Below are 20794 nucleotides of genomic sequence, written 5' to 3' on the forward strand. Positions count from 1 at the left end.
TTTCAGAACTTAAAATGTATTAATTATTTCAGAGAAACTTTGAGTTATGTTATCTTAATTTAGTTTTACGAATGTTTTAACCTAAAAAAAATTTAAATTCCTACAAAATTTCCAAAACGGAACAAACTACACCAACCAACCACTAACCGACCAAACTTCAATGTATACATCAACCAACCAAACTTCAATATACAATACCAAATATGCATATTATTTTGATCGTTGAATTTAAATTTCAGCGTTGGATTGTTTTTACCATTGGATTTGACAAAAACAAATATGGATTGTTCAATCAATTTCAAAGGATTGCCCAAAATAGAGAGTTTGATCTGGACCATTGATAACCAATGGTCCAAAAATCAAAAGGCCACAGTTTTTATTCGACAGCTGAGTTCCCTGCCATGTGGGGGCTAGTTGTCGGCTACTAACTCTTAGATCAGCCAAATTTGAACCCAAATTTTGATTTTGATTTGGATCCAAACCCAAATATTTTAGTTATGAGTCTCAGCTTTAGGTGGCAAATTTTTGTGTTTAAACCCAAATATTTGAGTTTGGGTCTAAGGGCTGGAGTTGGTCTAATAGATCAAAAGCTAATTCTTGGAAAAATAGATTTGTGAGACTATAATTTACACCTCTCTAGAACATAACATGTTCACATATTAGCCCTAAACAATGACATCAAAGGAGAGGAAAAATGAGAAGGAAAAGGAGAAAGTAAATGTAGAAAAGGAAGGGGTGAGAATGAGAGAAAATTCCGGAGAATAGAGAAAAGAAGGGAAAAGAAGAGAGGAAATTTTGGAGAAAAGAGAAAAAGAAGAAGGGAAAAGAAGAAAAGAAAAGGAGAAGGGAAAGTGAGAGGCAAGCTTCGAAGAGTAGAGAAAAAGAGGGAAAAAGAAAAGGAAAGGAAAGTCACCTCCATCGTTATGTCTACTAACTGTTACCCATTTTCTTACAAATGGGAGTGAGAGACTGAAAAAGAAGAAAGAAACAAAAAAAAAACATGGCCAGACATCCAGAAAATATACAAATATGCCAAAGAACAAATTGCTCCCAATTTCCCTTGTTTCTTACATTGTAAATTATATTTCGTGTAACGAGAAATCACTATTGCTACTTCGGGGATGTTGGCACAACTTATCGAACCTTGTAAATATTGTGTCTTATATACATTTCTTGCCACTTTATATATTTCGTATATATGTGCAACATATGTTCCAACAAGATTCTTAAGGTGTAGCTCAAACATTAACAGAAGAAAAATGTTTACAAAATCTACTATGCGCAACATGATTTGGTTGACGACAACAAGTCTATGAAGTGTTCGACGAAATGCCTTAGTGAACAAATTGAAAATTTTTTTTGCACGTCTCGCTCTCTGTTTCTATCTAAAAACTTGGACCTAACACTGGGACCCTAAGATTTGAATTCTAAACCAACCACTGCCACAAGTGTTCTCTTTTGGTCCAACCTATAACTATAGAAAAAGCATATAACTGCACAACAATTCGATCAACCACCTCAAGTTCAACCATACATGTACCCAGATTCAGGTTATTCCGAACTTACCTTATGAAAGTAACTAAACATTACTGCCACATTATTATGAAATTCTATCAAGTTTTAATTTTTGTCTCATAACTATATCATCTATAAGACAATTGGTAACACTAGTTGGTGGATTGACAATCGGTAGAAATGGCTTCAACATTTGAAGGACGAGAAATGAGTATGGAGCACCGATCAAAACGTGCTGTATTTTATCACAAAAAATCTTAGTGCAATTAGAAATGCATTTTATCAAAAAAAGGTAAGCAATTATCGGTATAAATTGTAATTTATAAAATCAATATAAAACATGCTCCTTCCTTTTTCTTTTCATCTCTGCCACTAGTGGCCAACCAAGACATAAAGAAATGCTTTTTGGGTCAATGCATGTGAACGACCCATTTTATAATTATTGATAATTTTCATGGGAGTAGATAGGAATGCCCAATTAAATATTTCCCCTGCACACCGACACTTGCAATGCAGCTAGCAAAGAGTTGTTTGAACACCGATCCACATCAATGGCTCTTGTGAGAACATCTCCAGGGACCTCCTCTGATTCCAACACTTTTCGGGGTTACCGATACGACGTGTTCTTGAGCTTCAGAGGCGAAGACACTCGTAAGACTTTTACCGACCACCTCTACACAGCCTTGAACAACGCAGGATTTCTCACGTTCCGTGACGACGATGAACTTGAGAGAGGAGAAGATATAAAGCCAGGACTGCAGAAAGCGATCCAGCTGTCACGAGCTTCTGTTGTCGTGTTTTCGAAAGATTACGCGTCATCCGGATGGTGCCTTGATGAGCTTGTGCTGATCCTTGAACACAAGAGGACCACCTCGGACCATGTAGTTTTACCAGTCTTCTACGATGTCGATCCGTCCCACTTGAGGAAGCAGATGGCAAGTGTGGGAAAAGCATTTGCTAGACACGAGAGGACTCAGTCGTCGAAAAGGGTGAAGGGATGGAGAGAGGCAGTTGCAGAGGTTGCAGATCTAGCAGGCATGGTCTTACAAAATCAAGATGATGGGTACCTTTCATTTTCTCCATTTCTCTCCTCTTTCTTCAGTCAATTTGGTACCTTGATTTATATTAATCAATCTCAGTAGTGAATAATAATCCCAATTTAAAGAAATCACATTTTCCATGGTAGTCTACATGAAGGACCTAAGACACAAAAAGTTAACAAAAACTCTCAATTTTTGTCTAGAATCTTATCTGCAAGATAATCGAATCATTGTTAAAACTTGGATTCGAATCAAAACATTGATTCAGAGCACTAACAATCCAAAATAGTCACAAAGCGAACAATTTCTCAAATAGCGAACATATAGACAGCGCAATGCATTGCGTCAGAGAAATTTTTATCATGCTTACTCTAAACTTTAAGTCATAATTTCCTACTTACCTTTCTCATTCAGGAAATTAATACTAAACATATGTACTCCAAAGAAAAGTCGAAAACCTAGCTTCAAAGTTGGACATAAATTCAAATAAATACTTATAATCAATTGAGAATAACTCTAAAATTAAAGCAGCATATCCCTTTCTCTCTTCTCTCTTTCCGCCTTATGTCTTTTATTTTTTTAATTTTTTTTTACTACTGCAGGTCCACTTTCCACTATCCGCCAAAAAGCCTATACCACTTTCCAATTGAAAAAAAAAAAAAATTAGTCTCATTAAGATGGTTTATTGCACATGACATGTTTGATTTATTTTTCATTTCGTTTGTGAATTCTTAGGTACGAATCAAAGTTTATCAAAAAAATTGTTAAAGTGATTGGAGGCAAGTTAAGTCGCACATCATTGAGTGTTGAACCAAAATTGATTGGAATCAAATCTCAAGTCAAAGACATCAATTTGTGGTTACAAAATGGATCAAGTGATGTTGGTATACTTGTTGTGTATGGCATGTCAGGAATAGGGAAGACAACCATTGCAAAACATGTTTACAATTCAAATTTTACAAGCTTTGAAGGAAGTAGTTTCATTGAAAATATCAAAGAAAGAGCTGATCGACCAAATGGCTTAGTTCAAATACAAATGCAACTTCTTTCTAATATTTTGATCGGTAGAGAAGTGAAAATCCAGACTGTTAGTGAGGGAATAATTAAGATTGAAAGCGCCATAAGCTCTAGAAAAGTTCTACTTGTTCTTGATGATGTGGACCATATGGATCAATTAGATGCAGTACTAAAAATGAAAGATCGGTTTTATCCCGGAAGTAAGATACTTATAACAACTAGGCGTGAAAGATTGCTAAGAGCACATCAAGTTATAAAGGTGTACAAAGTTGAAACTTTGAATTACAATGAATCACTAGAGCTTTTCAGTTGGCATGCATTTGGCCAGGATCGTCCCACAGAAGATTACATGAAGCATTCAAAAATGGTAGTGCAACATTGTGGCGGACTTCCATTAGCTCTTCAAGTTTTGGGTTCTTCTTTATCAGGGGAAAGCATGGGTGTATGGGAAAGTGCCTTGGAGAAGCTAAACGTTATTCCTAATGGTGAAATCATGAATAAACTAAGAGTAAGCTATGACAGTTTACAAGATGACCATGACCGAAAATTATTCCTCCACATTGCTTGTTTCCTAATAAAAAGGAACAAAAACTACATTGTTAAGATACTGGATGGATGTGATTTCTATACAATTGTTGGCATTCAAAATCTCATTGATAGATGCTTGGTGACAATTGATAAATACGGCAAGGTGAATATGCATGACATGATTCGTGACATGGGGAGAGAAATTGTTCGCCTAGAATCAGAAGAGCCTGAGAAACGTAGTAGACTATGGCACCATAAGGATTCTTTCCAAGTATTGAGGGACAAGAATGTAAGAAACATGCCTTTAATGTCTATATATGTATTTCTTCTTGTGAAAATTATCCATACTAACGTTTCCGCTTTTTCCTTTAGGGTACAAAAAAAATCCAAGGTATTGGCTTGAATATGCATATGCATCCTGCACACAGTCCAATAAACACAAATGAGACAGTCTTGGAAACCAATTCATTTGAAAAGATGCGCAAATTACAGCTACTACATCTTAGTCATGTACGACTAGATGGATGTTATGCAGATTTCCCTACAGGATTAAGATGGTTGTATTGGCTTCAATTTCCATTGGATTCTATACCTATTGATTTTCCTTTGGGGTGTCTAATTGTTCTTGACATGCAATACAGTAGCTTGAGACAAGTCTGGAAAGGAACAAAAGTATGCTGGTCTACACATTTCAATTTAGTTTTTTATTTTTTGACCAATTGCATATGTTAAAATTAACTCCTACACATTTTTTTTTTAATTTTACACAGTTTCTTCCATCGTTGAAGATCCTTGACGTCAGCCATTCCCATGCCCTCACTGAAATCATGGACTTCTCACTTTGCCCCAGTCTAGAAGAACTAATTCTTGTAGATTGCACAAGCCTGATTGATGTTCATGAATCCATTGGAAACCTGGAGAGGCTTGTGTACTTAAACGTGAAAGATTGCAAGAATCTTAGGATGCTTCCGAAGAACATGTGTTTGCTTAAATCACTTGAAACACTCATTTTATCGGGTTGCTCAAATCTTGATGAGTTTCCAGTGGAGATGATAAAGAAGATGGCTCTGAAAGTTCTTGAAACAGATGGAATTCCATTTAGTGAATTATGGCCAGAAAGAAGTTCAAGTATCTTGAGTTCTTTTCCATGCTCTTTAGTACGGTTGAGTCTAAAGGGGTGCAATCTTTCTGATGATGCCTTTTGTAGGGATTTAAGTAGTCTATCCTCGTTGCGAAGACTGAAGTTAGGTGAGAATCCAATTTCCAGTCTGCTAGGTTTCATCAAAGGTTTGAGGAGGCTCGATAAACTCTCTTTCAAGGGTTGTGATATGCTGGAATCGCTTGTGGGGTTGCCGAGAGTACACGAAATGATGGATGTACGCGATTGCATATCATTAAAAAAAGTAACGTATCAATCGTTTAGAGGGTTCCAACAAGACGTCTCTCTGATAGGCGACTACAACATAGTTGAGTGGGAGTACTTTTACAAGTTAGAGCCTATTGATAGAGTTGATGTGGAAATGATCAAACTTTTGGGCTTGTGCAACTTGGGATCCATGCCTGCAATTCGAATGAAGAGCGTATTAGATTGCTGCTATTCAGAAGAGGAAAGGTGGAGTCCCGTCCAGGTGCGCCTCTCTCTCTCTCTCTCTCTCACACAGGTCATATATATATATATATAATGGGAAATAAATGACTCAGTAATGTTGTGATGATCATGGAAAATGCACAGGGACTGTATCAATATGGTATATTCAGCACATTTTTTGTTGGGAATGAGGTTCCAGGCCGGTTCAACTATAAAAGTACCAAGTCCTCTAGATCTTTTATTGTCCCTTTACTCCTTGCTAGTCACAAAATCCGAGGCTTGAACATCTTTGCTACCTATGCAAATGAGGAGAATTCTAATTATAATGATGATGATGTTGATGATGATGATAAACCTCCAATAATAAGTAACAAGAGCAATGATGATGATCATGATCATGATCATCATGATGCTCCTCCAATAATAATCGAAGTGAGTAACAAGAGTAAGGGTCTGAAGTGGATCTATGTCCCATATTTGTACGGTATTCCAGAAGAAGGAGAAGATATGATATGGTTGAGCCATTGGAGGATGGAGAGTGAAACAACATTACAATGTGGAGATGAAGTGCTTGTTTCAGTACTCATGAGACCTGGTAAGTTTCAGCTCAAGGAGGTTGGTGTCGAGCTTGTGCAAGAGCACCAGAATAATATGATGATAAATACCCAACACAACATCAAATCAGATCCTAGTTACCCATTTGTCATCGGTGGAGATTTGTCCATGTATGAGTATATACCAGGAATATACTTCCTCGGTTGCACTAAAAAAATTGTTGAAAAGACTAGTTGCTTGCCGCAGAGATTTTTAAATCGCCTAATCATGGACACTGATGAAGAAGACACAGGTATGCTGTGTCGTTGTATTGCAATGAATTATACTCCATCCAAACACTTCCAAGTATGTCTGTATTCAATTCAAAAACATAAATTTTATGTTATTTGTATGTTTTTTCAGACAAAGAAAAAAGGCAAGAAGATGAACCTAATTACACAATTGCAAGTACGAGGGCTGCCAGTAACAACTGCGGCCTCGGAGGCTGGAAGGTGCTCCTCACAGTTGCCGGCTTATTTTTCACACTTGCTCTAGTAGTTCGGTCCTCCATCTCCCGGAAAAAGAAGCGACTCTAGTCCACGAGCCATCCATGAGTTTGTAATTTTACTTGATACAGACATATCTTTGGATTCCCTCCTTGTTTTTAAGATGTTTTCTGCTTTCAAAATATCGAAGTTCAAATGTGTTCAACATCATCAAAAATTGCATAAATATAGCATAAAATACATCCAACATTAGCGATACTTAGCAATACCAGGCAAAAATCAGGCAAAAATCAATTCTTTGAACTTGGGGGAAATATTTTGGCACCGGGGAAAGCGAAAACATCCTATCTGCTTATAAATGTCAAATTTACAGGTATTATTTGTCATTTACAACAAAATCATGCTTCTTAATAGACTCGGCTCCCATTGAAAAATTATGTAAATTACATAAATATCAGTACAACAGATATTAGATTGACTAATTTATCAAATAAATTAAGAGCAGAAAATTTCTTAGCTTGAGATCTAGGGACCATACAGTTGATTCAGCCTTGCATTGCTACTACACTATGAAAGCTGGCTTCTTCAACCCGAACAAATTATTGAGGTCAGGAAGCATAGGAGAAACAGCCATGGTCTCTGGAGCCATGCAATTTTCTATCTCTGGAGCCATGAAATTTTCTATCTTCTCATAAACATTGTCACTGCTAGCTTGTTCCATTTTTAAAGTTACAAAAACACAAAAACTTGAACAATAGAAGTTTGGGATCGGTTAGGTTCCAAGCCCGCTATAAGCTGAGCTGAGCAATACAGTGTCATTGACTTCAATGGCTGTAGATACAGATATGTTTGAATGAAATTCTCCTCGTGACTCAAACTTAGTTGCTGAAAGTTGGTTAGACGAGTCCAAATTGTTTGAAAATTATGTTCATCAACACCACATATCCAAAGCAGCAAATTAACGAGGATACCGGACATCACTTAGGACAATACAATCCTTGACAATTTCCAAAAGCCACAGTTTTTATATGCAATCTGATTACATGTGTTTTGAACTACAGGAAATCTTATAGATTGGGTAAACCTTATATCAAATTCAAATGCAATCATTCATATATGAAGTATGAGATGCCCAATAGTTTTACCAAAAGTTGTTGGGTCAATTGTCTCAAAACTTTCTTTTAGAAATTGCTGGTAAAACTCAGAGTCATCCAAAAGTTCAGGGTCACCATCAGCTTGTGCACCAGCATCAAATTGTGTCTTCTATCAGAGTGAAGGAATAAAGGTACTTAACTTGTTCAAATAGAAATATAACTTTTATAACACATTAAAGAGATCATTAAAGCAGACCTTACATCGAAGCGGCAAACAAATCAAAATTTTAAACATAAAGATGCAATTAAAGGTAATGGCGCATGAAGAGTATTGAAACCGTCATAGTTCTCACACACAGGTTGCATGATCTTTTCTTGTAGCAATAAAGGGAACAAATTCATCAAGTCAAACAAATTGTAGACGGCATCCATCCCAAACAATTAATTTGTACCTCATTTGGGAGTTAAAAACTTAAAATAGCACATGGAAGAAACGTAAATTCCATGGACATTCGATTCCAATGAATTTACAGATGGGTCCTCAGATTAGTATAGGATTATATAGTTAACCACAATTATATGCAATCAGTACCTCTCCCTTTGCAGTGTTGTACCCCTCAGGAACCTGGACATCCACAACTCATGTTTTAAGTTACTAAATGTAAACTTAAGAAAAACCCATCTTGTTATGATGTTAAAATTATGAAGCAAAAATGAGCATGCACGTGAGAGTTAATATCTTACAGTACCAAATACAGCAACTGCTGATTTCCTCATCTGCATCTGCCTAACCATTCTGCTTGGATCTCTCATATATGAAGCAACTTGTTCACTGATATTCTGAAATTGGAAAAGGAAAAATGTATTCCTGGTGACTATCTGGCACAGCATGGCACAAGTCCTCCATTAGCTCTTCAAGTTTTGGGTTATTCTTTATCAGGGGAAAGCATGGATGTATGGGAAAGTGCCTTGGAGAAGCTAAAAGTTATTCCTAATGGTGAAATCATGAATAAACTAAGAATAAGCTATGACAGTTTACAAGATGACCATGACCAAAAATTATTCCTCCACATTGCTTGTTTCCTAATAAAAAGGGACAAAAACTACATTGTTAAGATACTTGATGGATGTGATTTCTATACAATTGTTGGCATTCAAAATCTCATTGATAGATGCTTGGTGACAATTGATAAATATGGCAAGGTGAATATGCATGACATGATTCGTGACATGGGAAGAGAAATTGTTCGCCTAGAATCAGATGAGCTTGAGAAACGTAGTAGACTATGGCGTCATAAGGATTGTTTCCAAGTATTGAGGGACAAGAATGTAAGAAACATGCCTTTAATGTCTATATATGTATTTCTTCTTATGAAAATTATTCATACTAACGTTTCCGCTTTTTCCTTTAGGGTAAAAAACAAAATCCAAGGTATTGTCCTGAATATGCTTATGCATCCTACACCCAGTCCAATAAATACAAATGAGACAGTCTTGGAAACCAATGCATTTGAAAAGATGCGCAAATTACAGCTACTACATCTTAGTCATGTACGACTGTATGGATGTTATGCAGATTTTCCTACAGGATTAAGATGGTTGTGTTGGCTTCAATTTCCATTGGATTCTATACCTATTGATTTTCCTTTGGGGTGTCTAATTGTTCTTGACATGCAATACAGTAGCTTGAGACAAGTCTGGAAAGGAACAAAAGTATGTTAGTCTATGCATTTCAATTCAGTTTTTTATTTTTTGACCAATTGCATATGTTAAAATTAACTCCTACACATTTTTTTTTTAAATTTTACACAGTTTCTTCCATCATTGAAGATCCTTGACGTCAGCCATTCTCATGCCCTCACTGAAATCATGGACTTCTCACTTTGCCCCAGTCTAGAAGAACTAATTCTTGTAGATTGCACAAGCCTGATTAATGTTCATGAATCCATTGGAAACCTGGAGAGGCTTGTGTACTTAAACGTGAAAGATTGCACGAATCTTAGGATGCTTCCGAAGAACATGTGTTTGCTTAAATCACTTGAAACACTCATTTTATCGGGTTGCTTAAATCTTGATGAGTTTCCAATGGAGATGATGAAGAAGATAGCTCTGAAAGTTCTTGAAACAGATGGAATTCCATTTAGTGAATTATGGCCAGAAAGAAGTTCAAGTATCTTGAGTTCTTTTCCATGCTCTTTAGTAGGGTTGAGTCTAAAGGGGTGCAATCTTTCTGATGATGCCTTTTGTAGGGATTTAAGTAGTCTATCCTCGTTGCGAGGACTGAAGTTACGTGAGAATCCAATTTCCAGTCTGCCAGGTTTCATCAAGGGTTTGAGGAGGCTCGATAAACTCTCTTTCGAGGGTTGTGATAGGCTCGAATCGCTTGTGGGGTTGCCGAGAGTACACAAAAAGATGGATGTATCCGATTGCATATCATTGAAAAAGGTAACATATCAATCGTTTAGAGGGTTCCAACTAAATGCCTTTGGGAGAGACAACTACAACGTAGTTGAGTGGGAGTACCATTACAAGTTAGAGCCTATTGATAGAGTTGATGCAGAAATGATCAAACTTTTGGGCTTGTTCAACTTGGGATCCATGCCTGCAATTCGAATGAACAGCCCAATGGGTTGCTTTCATTCTGAAGAGGATAGGTGGAGTCCCGTCCAGGTGCGCCTCTCTCTCTCTCTCTCTCTCTCTCTCTCCCCTCTCCCTTTCTCTCATAAGTCAAATATATAATGGGAAATAAATGACTCAGTAATGTTGTGATGATCATGGAAAATGCATAGGGACTGTATCAATTTGGTATATTCAGCACATTTTTTGTTGGGAATGAGGTTCCAGGCCAATTCAGCTATAAAAGTACCAAGTCCTCCATATCTTTTATTGTCCCTTTACTCCCTGCTAGTCACAAAATCCGAGGCTTGAACATCTCTGCTACCTATGCAAATGAGGAGAATTCTAATTATATTGATGATGATGATGATGATGATGATTATAAACCTCCAATAATAATCAAAGTGAGTAACAAGAGCAAGGGTCTGAAGTGGATCTATGTCCCATATTTGTCCGGTATTCCAGAAGAGGGAGAAGATATGATATGGTTGAGCCATTGGAGGATGGAGAGTGAAACAACATTACAATGTGGAGATGAAGTGCTTGTTTTAGTACTCATGAGACCTGGTAAGTTTCAGCTCAAGGAGGTTGGTGTCGAGCTTGTGCAAGAGCACCAGAATAATATGATGATAAATACCCAACACAACATCAAATCAGATCCTAGTTACCCATTTGTCATCGGTGGAGATTTGTCCATGTATGAGTATATACCAGGAATATACTTCCTCGGTTGCACTAAAAAAATTGTTGAAAAGACTAGTTGCTTGCCGCAGAGATTTTTAAATCGCCTAATCATGGACACTGATGAAGAAGACACAGGTATGCTGTGTCGTTGTATTGCAATGAATTATACTCCATCCAAACACTTCCAAGTATGTCTGTATTCAATTCAAAAACATAAATTTTATGTTATTTGTATGTTTTTTCAGACAAAGAAAAAGGGCAAGAAGATGAACCTAATTACACAATTGCAAGTACGAGGGCTGCCAGTAACAACTGCGGCCTCGGAGGCTGGAAGGTGCTCCTCACAGCTGCCGGCTTATTTTTCACACTTGCTCTAGTAGTTCGGTCCTCCATCTCCCGGAAAAAGCAGCGACGCTAGTCCACAAGCCATCCATGAGTTTGTAATTTTACTTGATACAGACATATCTTTGGATTCCCTCCTTGTTTTTAAGATGTTTTCTGCTTTCAAAATATCGAAGTTCAAATGTGTTCAACATCATAAAAAATTGCATGAATATAGCATAAAATACATCCAACATTAGCGATACTTAGCAATACCAGGCAAAAATCAAGCAAAAATCAGTTCTTTGAACTTGGGGGAAATATTTTGGCACCGGGGAAAGCGAAAACATCCTATCTGCTTATAAATGTCAAATTTACAGGTATTATTTGTCATTTACAACAAAATCATGCTTCTTAAAAGACTCGGCTCCCATTGAAAAATTATGTAAAGTACATAAATATCAGTACAACAGATATTAGATAGACTAATTTATCAAATAAATTAAGAGCAGAAAATTTCTTAGCTTGAGATCTGGGGACCATACAGTTGATTCAGCCTTGCATTACTACACTATGAAAGCTGGCTTCTTCAACACGAACAAATTATTGAGGTCAGGAAGCATAGGAGAAACAGCCATGGTCTCTGGAGCCATGAAATTTTCTATCTTCTCATAAACATTGTCACTGCTAGCTTGTTCCATTTTTAAAGTTACAAAAACACAAAAACTTGAACAATAGAAGTTAGGGTTCGATTCGGTTCCAAGCCCGCTATAAGCTGAGCTGAGCAATACAATCCTTCACAAATTAACGAGGATACCAGACATCACTTAGGACAATACAATCCTTCATGACTCAAACTTAGTTACTGAAAGTTGGTTAGACGAGTCCAAATTGTTTGAAAATCATGTTCATCAACTCCACATATGCAAAGCAGCAAATTAACGAGGATACCAGACATCACTTAGGACAATACAATCCTTCACAATCTCCAAATGCCACAGTTTTTATATGCAATCTGATTACATGTGTTTTGAACTACAGGAAATCTTATAGATTGGGTAAACCGTATATCAAATTCAAATGCAATCATTCATATATGAAGTATGAGATGCCCAATAGTTTTACCAAAAGTTGCTGGGTCAATTGTCTCAAAACTTTCTTTTAGAAATTGCTGGTAAAACTCAGAGTCATCCAAAAGTTCGGGGTCACCATCAGCTTGTGCACCAGCATCAGATTGTGTCTCCTATCAGAGTAAGGAATAAAAGTACTTAACTTGTTCAAATAGAAATATAACTTTTATAACACATCAAAGAGATTATTAAAGCAGACCTTACAGGCTGCACATCGAAGCGGCAAACGAATCAAAATTTTAAACATAAAGATGCAATTAAAGGTAATGGCGCATGAAGAGTATTGAAACCGTCACAGTCCTCACACACAGGTTGCATGATCTTTTCTTGTAGCAATAAAAGGAACAAATACATCAAGTCACATTGGGCCATCCAAAAAGAACAATGATGTAAAGTACCAAACACCACAAACAACCCAAATTTGTTCAAACGTAGTATCAAACTAATTATAGACTGCATCCATCCCAAACAATTAATTTGTACCTCATTTGGGAGTTAAAAACTTACAACAGCACATGGAAAAAACGTAAATTCCATGGACATTCGATTCCAATGAACTTACATGCAATCAGTATAGGATTATAGTTGACCACAATTACATGCAATCAGTACCTCTCCCTTTGCAGAGTTGTACCCCTCAGGAACCTGCACATCCACAACTTATGTTTAAGTTAATGTACAAAACTTAAGAAAGCCCCATCTTGTTATGATGTTAAAATTATGAAGCAAAAATGAGCATGCACGTGACAGTCAATATCTTACAGGTACCAAATACAGCAACTGCTGATTTCCTCATCTGCATCTGCCTAACCATTCTGCTTGGATCTCTCATATATGAAGCAACTTGTTCGCTAATATTCAGCGATTGGGAAAGGAAAAATGTATTCCTGGTGAATATCTGGCAAAGCATGGCACAAGTCCTTCATAGGAAAGGCATGGTTACAAGTTCAATTATAGAGCCAGACTTAAAGGATGCAGTTTGCTTTTAATAGCAGCAGCACCTGTGGTCACCTCTGTCTTCCTCTGCCATTTGTTTATCGATTTGTTTCTGAAAGTAGCATTCTACAAGATACGACGTGACAGGTCTTAGTTAGACCAAGTAACCAACATGGAAATGTAAACAATAATGAAAAGTTGAACATAGTAGAACAAATTTCTAAAATTCATGCAAGAGAAGTTGTCGGAGCATGAAAGAATTCACAGCAGAACTGCCCAAGAGTATACTTAAATTAAACATATGGCAACATAGATTTTTTACAAGTATAATTTACAAATGCATTCCATGGTTCTTTGCCGGCCCCTTTTGATAACTAATTTAATTTAGTGCCTAATGGAATTTAAATTTCAGAAAACTATCGTCTGGTATATTTCATATTAAATAGTTGACAAACTTTATAACATAATAGCGTCATTTATTAACTGATACGAACCATGTAGTAAAATATAACAAAAGTTAGACACCAAGGCATTGAAATACAGCAATAATAGTAAGGTACTTGATTGAATCCACCATTTACGAGAATTTTAACAATAAAACAATAAAACTTCGAAGTTCTTTTTGCTGCTCCAAATGGATCAGCGAAGTATGGCATGAAGAACGGAAAAAAAAAATTCAGTTTTATAGATAGACTTCAATACAGTAAGAGCATATGTACATAGTAGAATATGATTCTTCTTCTCAGAGTATCTAATTATGATTTGAGTACCTCGACAGCAACTCAGAAATTCGTGACCAATCCTCATCACCATCACCATCACTGTCAATGTTTTTAGATGACTGTGACATCTTAGATCGTCCAGATTTACCTACAGAACAGGATATGTATTAGGAAAAGCAATACATGAACATATGCAGTAAGAAGTTAATGAAAATGCAAACAGTACAAAGTGGGACAGTCAATTAGACCATGGTAGCCCCAATGCCAACTTTTTTTGCTAAATGATGCTAAGTTTTATATGAGATCAAGCAGGAAAGATTTGTATTGACATCCTAGGGGCTTTTTGAAATCTGGCTTCATCTTTGCTGTCCTTAGATCAACAAAACATGGCTGCCCAACCGATTTACCTTCCATGCCAACATTATGCTTTTGACAACTGCAACAAATACCTACCTCTATAGTGGTGATTTAATTGATGTTTCTGTAATCAAACTCCCAAAGTGTCTACTGTTTGTTGAAAACAACTGAATTTCTGACCAATTGGACTACTTTGAACTTCCCAAAGTGTAATATCTTTAGTAGAACATAACCTGGTCAATCCAGTAAGTTTTGTGCGAAACTCATTGAAATTCCTTACCATTGAGGTAAACTTGTGGCTCATTTTCTGCACATTGATGAGGCCGTTCCAACCCAGACTCAGCTTCACCTATAGAAACAGAAATTAACTAGGACAAAGCAACACGATGCATTGTCTCTCTTCAAGCTTGAGAAAATGACATACCTTGCAAGAACCCAAAGAACTTGACATGTTCATGCTCCGGCCAATAATATCCATCAGCATATGTCCATTTTAGTACACGCCTATATTCAACTATTTGAAAATAGAGAAAATTTAATAAGAAAAAGCAGTAAACTCTTGGTAGAAAAGTGTGGTAATTTGTGGTGTACCTGTAGCCAGGCCTCTGTAATGAACTTCAACTGTGACACAGGTTGGCACTACGGGCTGGTTTGGTATTGCTGTACTTTGAAAAAAAGCTGTTGTGAGAATAAGCGGTTGTGCTGTGAGAATAAGCGACTGTGAAATAAATCAGCAGAGCGTTTGGTAAACTTTTTTGTAAAAGTGCTTTTGAAAAAAAGCAATCTGATAGTGGGTCTTTTCATTAAAGGAGCACTGTAACTCCGTGTGCTTTGAAAAAAAACCAGTTTTCCAAAGCTGCAAATAGCAACTTCAGTTTTTTCCTTTGATTTCAGCTTATTCTCACAGCAGCTTCCAAAATAAGCCCTCACAGCTTTTTTTTTAAACACCTCACTCCCAAACTAGGCCTGCATATCACTCAGCTTCTCAAGCTACAATAACAACATTGATAGTTTACATAACTCAAAAAAACGAAAAACAGTAGAAACTGAAGAAGAAAATTGTACATATAGAAAATACACTGCACTAAGCATATACCCAGGAACACAAATCACTCAATTGACATTCACATTATTCAGCTATAACAGAATCACTAACGAAGAAAGACATGACAGTAAAATGTACGTGCATAGTGCATCTGCTGCAAGTCTGCAAGTGCTTTTTGCCGGGACTGCAATGAAGGGAAAGGAAAAATGAAATTACTCTAACATGAATTATTTTATAAATACCATAGATTGTCATAAAGAACATGCATTTTGAAATTTTAGATACCATTTATACCCCAAAAAGTAGATAATAGAAACTGCTAAAGCATCAATTGAAAAAATAAAAGGTTAATCTCAGTTCCCTAAAGTTTCATGGTTTTTCAACATTTGGTACACGATGTTTTTTTATCACAAAGTCATACCTCAAGTTTTAATTTTGGGACAATTTTATATATCTGTCAACCGTTAATTAATGACTTAGTGCTCATCTGGACAATAACTGGATGACACGTATCAATATGGGACCAGAACATATTAAAAAATAAAAAAAAATTAAAAACTTAAAAAAAATTAAATAGAAAAATAGAAAAATTAACTTTTCTGGGCATCCTGCCCCACCCTTCGCGACCCCCTCCCTCCTTCTCGCTCCCTCCCTCCTCCCTCCCTTCTCTTCCCTGCACCCACCTCCCCGCACACCCACTCATCTACCCCGCTCCCTTCCTTCTCTCCTTTCTCTCATCTGCACTTTCTCTGTTACAGCTTCACTCTGTCCGGGAAGTCATCGTCAAAATCGACGAAGGCGCAGATTCGTTCACAAGCACCAGCGACCTGCCAAAAGTGGCAGGAAGATTTGGCGGCAGTCCAGCATCGATTTCTGGCACGAGGACGGCAACGGCGATGCCGAGAATTTTGATTTCGTGCAGCGAGGGAAGACGGAGGAGGTGAATGGGGAGGATCCGCCGTCGAAGCTGATTGCAGCGAGCCTCCGGCGATAAGACGCTGGATATGGATTTGGAGATGGAGGAGCTGTAGCAGAACGAGCGCGATTTGCCGCCCCTCGCCGAGTCGCCGAGTCCGAGAAACTTGTGCAACTCGAAGGAGCTCAAAGTCTCGTATCAATTGCCGGCGTCGGACCTCACCGATACGCCGCAAACTGAGTCAGTTCAGAGGCGATACAGAGAGTCCCCTGACGAGGAGCGACGCCGCAGCGAGAGGTTGGGCAACGGACAGGACGACGTCGTCCGGTGCACTTCCAACTCCTCATTCCGCCGAGAGCCTTCGTTCTCGAACAAGTCCGATTTGTTGAGAATAAAGACCAAGTCCATGTTAGAACCAGAAACTTGCAAAGGACTGCTGCAATGCAAAGTTCGAAAGCTTACTCAAAGCAGAGGGAGAATTCTTATTCAATGAAAGCAACCATCATGGCTAATAAATAGCCTTACAACTGAACAGAAAAGAAAACAACTGCCCACGATTTTACAGGTCCTATAATCGTGGTAAAGACTACGTCAAAACAGAAAATGCTTACTTGTCCCTTAAGAATAGGGATTATTGAATAACAGCCCTAAAAGCTAGGAACCCTAAAAACAGAAAACCTAACAACTTTAACATCCTCCCTTAAACTGACTACTCAAATATTCAGTTTACTTCTGAAAACTTGCAGACGCCCAATAATTCACGCAACTTCAAGAAAGCATCACCCTTCAAAGGTTTTGTGAAAATATCTGCAATTTGTTCTAGAGTTGAACACTGCACCAGCTCCAGATCTCGACCTTTAACTAAATCTCGAAGAAAATGAAACCTTACATCAATATGCTTACTACGACCGTGCATCACAGGATTCCTTGAAAGTTTGATTGTCGAAACATTATCACAATACACCAGAGTTGGACCATTTTGTTCCTGATTAAGACTCTTCAAAATTCTTCTTAACCAGATTACTTGACAGGCACCTGATGCTGCAGCTATGAACTCCGCTTCAGTGGTGGATAAGGTTACAACTGGCTGTTTCTTTGAGGACCAAGAGACAGCCCCTGAACTTATTATAAACACATACCCTGAGGTGCTCTTTCTATCATCTTGATCACCTGCATAATCGCTATCAGTGTACCCAATCACCTCCTCAGTTCCTCCCTTTTTGTAGAGTATCCCCAAATCAGTAGTTCCTTTAATGTATCTGAGAACTCTTTTAACCGCCTGCATGTGAACTTCAGTTGGACGCTCCATGTATCGGCTAATCAAACTCACAACGAACATCAAGTCAGGGCGTGTAGCTGTTAGGTACATGAGACTTCCTACCATCTGTTTGTAAACAGTGCCATCAACCTCTATTCCTCCTTCATCTTTTGTAAGTTTGAGACCAGGAACAATGGGATTTAGTACGGGGTTGCATTGATCCATGTTAAATCTTTCCAATATCTCTTGAGCATACTTTCTTTGACTAATAAAGATTCCTTCAGAACCTTGTATTACTTCAATACCAAGAAAGTATCTCATTTTCCCGAGATCGGTCATGTCGAACTCCACCATCATAGATTTCTTAAATTGTTCAAACATCATCTTATCATTTCCAGTGAAAATAAGATCATCGACGTAAAGACATGCTATCAAGATCTTACCTTCTTCTGCAACTTTGATGAACAATGTGTGCTCATAAGGACATTTGTTGAAACCTTCCTTGATGAAATACGACTCTATACGACTGTACCAGGCTCGGGGAGCCTGCTTAAGTCCATATAGAGCCTTATTTAGCCGATACACTTTTGTCTCCTGCCCCTTCTGTTCATACCCGGGTGGTTGATCGACAAATACTTCCTCCTCTAACTCTCCATGCAGGAATGCGGACTTGACGTCAAGCTGATAAATGTCCCAGTTCTTTTGCGCAGCAAGCGAGATTACTATGCGAATGGTGTCTAGACGAGCAACTGGTGCGAAGACTTCTGCATAGTCGATCCCATACTGTTGGCAATAACCTTTAGCGACAAGTCGAGCTTTATGTTTTTCTACTTCTCCATTCTCGTTAAGTTTCGTCTTGAATATCCATTTTACTCCGATAGTTTTCCCTCCAGGTGGTAGCTCGACTAATTCCCACGTACTGTTCTTCTCAATTGCCCGTATCTCTTGATCCATGGCCTGTCTCCATATCTCGGACTTCACTGCTTCTTCAAAGGTCGTGGGATCTTGATCAGTAAATAGTGCCAATTGAGCCATACTCTCATTTTCTTCATCGGATAATCCCTGACCTGTTTCGTAGTCCCTCATCCAAGTTGGTGGTCGTCGGATTCGTCCTGTGAAAGGTGAGGCTTCATCAACTTGACTGTCTTCTTCAACTATTGAGTCACCATGATCAGCTTCTGTTTCAGTTTCTTCATTACTTTCAGACTCAGGATGACTTGTCATCTCAGTGCCATTTTCTTCATCAGTATCCCACTCGAGATCTGCCATGCTAACTTCCTTGTGATGGTCATCCCAAACCCACTGTTTGTCTTCTTCAAACACTACATCTCGGCTTATGATTATTTTCTGTGAGACAGGATCAAATAATCGATAAGCCTTAGACTCTTCACTTACCCCAAGCAATATGCATTTAAGGCTCCTGTCATCGAGCTTCACTCTTTTATTGTCAGGTACGTGGGCATGAGCAATGCAACCAAAGATTCTGAAATGGTCCACGGATGGTTTGTGTCCATTCCATGCCTCCTCAGGTGTCTTGTTCTTCACGGAAAGAGTGGGACATCGGTTCAACACATGCACTGCCCAGTTAACTCCTTCTGGCCAGAAAGTTTTTGGAACTTGCTTGGCTGACAACATGCTTCGTACCATGTTCATGATGGTGCGATTCTTTCGTTCTGCTACACCGTTCTGTTGGGGAGTATATGATGCTGTTAATTGCCTGTGAACTCCATTCTCTTGGCAAAAACTTGTAAATTCGTGTGAGGTGAACTCCCCTCCTCGATCTGTTCTTAAGCTTCTTATTGGTGTCCCAGTTTCCTTCTCTACCCGTGCTTTATATGATTTGAACGTGCCAAATGCTTCGGACTTTTCTACCAAAAAATAAACCCATGTTTTTCTACTGAAATCATCTATAAAGGTGATAAGGTACCTCTTTTTGCTGTTTGACATAGGATTAATTGGCCCGCATATGTCCGCATGTACTAGTTGTAGTACCTCGGAAGCTCTCCATGTGCTTTCTCTGGGAAAAGGATCTCTGTGTTGTCTCCCCACCAAACAATCCTCACATACTCTTTGAGAGGCAGTGAACTGCGGCATTCCTTCCACCATACGCTTCTGTTGAAGTACTTTAAGCCCATTCCAACTAAGATGCCCATAGCGACAGTGCCAAAGTCGTGCTTGATCAGTGGTTTGCGAAGAAAAACATCTTTGTTCCTTTGGTGGACATCGAGCTGATATTGCAAACATTCGATTAGAACTCATCTTGGTCTCCATGATTAGACCTTTATCCGAATGAAAGATTTTGCACCTTCCATGTTGGATAAGCACTGAGAGTCCCTTCTCTTGTAATTGACCGATGCTTAACAAGTTGTTCTTCAAATCTGGCACATAAAACACACTGGTGATCACGTGTATCATACCATTTACCTCCATTCGAACATTTCCCTTGCCTTGGACAGTCAAGCTGGAATTATTTCCAAGCTTCACCGATTCTTTGAAGCTGCTGTCAAACTCACTAAATAGGTCCCTCTTGCCACACATGTGATTGCTGCATCCAGAATCAAGAAACCAAGTGTGCTCCATTGTTGCCTCATTGAACTCCACAAGTGCCATCAACAAGATCTCTTCTTTTGTCTCCACATAGTTTGCCTTCTCCTCCTTAGATTTCTTTGGACACTCCCACTGAAAGTGCCCTAGTTCATGACAGTGATAGCATTCCAGGGTTGACTTGTCGAACCCTAGCCTTCCTCGTCCTCTTCCTCGTCCTCGATACGTTCCTCGTCCTCGTCCTCCTTGCTGGATTCCATGAGTAGCCTGAAGGGCATGTTCTTCCTCCTGATGTCGACTCATCCTTTGCTCATGCACCAAAAGACTGCTCTGGAGTTCGTCGATAGACATGACATCTAGGTCATTCGATTCTTCAATCGAACAGACAACATAGTCGAACTTCGATGTCATGGATCTTAGAATTTTCTCAATGATCACCACGT

At 38.4% G+C, this 20794-nt stretch overlaps 3 protein-coding genes across 11 annotated transcripts in view; 2 read left to right on the forward strand and 1 right to left on the reverse strand.

Moving 5' to 3' along the window:
• LOC126632666 (serpin-ZX-like) overlaps positions 1-20794 on the forward strand; it is a 59999-nt gene that overhangs the window by 6189 nt on the left and 33016 nt on the right. The window lies entirely within an intron of this gene.
• LOC126632664 (disease resistance protein RPV1-like) lies at positions 1847-11691 on the forward strand. Of its 5 annotated transcripts, none has more exons than XM_050303109.1 (7): positions 1858-2578; positions 3291-4389; positions 4473-4772; positions 4871-5728; positions 5833-5984; positions 10764-11257; positions 11368-11691. In XM_050303109.1, exons 1-7 carry the CDS (start codon positions 2067-2069, stop codon positions 11538-11540), a joined length of 3588 nt encoding a protein of 1195 aa, XP_050159066.1. In that variant the 5' UTR covers positions 1858-2066; the 3' UTR covers positions 11541-11691. The 5 variants fall into 5 exon arrangements, with proteins under 5 accessions (XP_050159062.1, XP_050159066.1, XP_050159065.1 ...); XM_050303108.1 differs by lacking the exon at positions 5833-5984 and adding an exon at positions 10140-10492 and having other exon boundaries at positions 1871-2578; positions 4871-5375; positions 10612-11257; positions 11368-11689; XM_050303106.1 differs by lacking the exons at positions 4871-5728; positions 5833-5984 and adding exons at positions 9255-9535; positions 9635-10492 and having other exon boundaries at positions 1890-2578; positions 4473-4491; positions 10612-11257; positions 11368-11688.
• On the reverse strand, positions 7443-16950 carry LOC126632671 (uncharacterized). 5 transcript variants are annotated; one of them, XR_007626789.1, is made up of 8 exons: positions 16327-16950; positions 15180-15548; positions 15013-15102; positions 14869-14937; positions 14280-14379; positions 13336-13635; positions 12508-13218; positions 7443-7812 (listed from the first exon to the last, which is right to left on the reverse strand). XR_007626789.1 is itself a non-coding variant. In XM_050303119.1 (7 exons), the coding sequence occupies exons 3-7, from the start codon at positions 15070-15072 to the stop codon at positions 8632-8634; spliced, it is 321 nt and encodes a 106-aa protein (XP_050159076.1). In that variant the 5' UTR covers positions 15073-15102; positions 15180-15548; positions 16327-16950; the 3' UTR covers positions 8475-8631. The 5 variants fall into 5 exon arrangements, 1 of the variants encoding a protein (XP_050159076.1); XR_007626790.1 differs by lacking the exon at positions 7443-7812 and adding an exon at positions 7823-8078 and having other exon boundaries at positions 12773-13218; XR_007626788.1 differs by lacking the exons at positions 7443-7812; positions 12508-13218 and adding exons at positions 8314-8447; positions 8572-8662 and having other exon boundaries at positions 13575-13635.

This window comes from Malus sylvestris, chromosome 8 (assembly GCF_916048215.2).
Source record: "Malus sylvestris chromosome 8, drMalSylv7.2, whole genome shotgun sequence".
Classification (NCBI taxonomy): Eukaryota; Viridiplantae; Streptophyta; class Magnoliopsida; order Rosales; family Rosaceae; genus Malus; species Malus sylvestris.

Bases quoted from the DNA above. Each gene is read 5' to 3' on its own strand.
- LOC126632671 (XM_050303119.1), bottom strand. From the start codon at position 15,072: ATGCTGATGGATATTATTGGCCGGAGCATGAACATGTCAAGTTCTTTG. The intron at 14,380-14,868 runs GTAAGGAATTTC...CCTGTTCTGTAG, and splicing joins GCCACAAGTTTACCTCAATG to GTAAATCTGGACGATCTAAG. The intron at 8,663-13,574 runs GTGCTGCTGCTA...TTCCAATTTCAG, and splicing joins GAAGACAGAGGTGACCACAG to AATATCAGTGAACAAGTTGC.
- LOC126632664 (XM_050303105.1), top strand. From the start codon at position 2,067: ATGGCTCTTGTGAGAACATCTCCAGGGACCTCCTCTGATTCCAACACT. The intron at 4,773-4,870 runs GTATGCTGGTCT...AATTTTACACAG, and splicing joins AAGTCTGGAAAGGAACAAAA to TTTCTTCCATCGTTGAAGAT. The intron at 6,536-6,645 runs GTATGCTGTGTC...ATGTTTTTTCAG, and splicing joins CACTGATGAAGAAGACACAG to ACAAAGAAAAAAGGCAAGAA.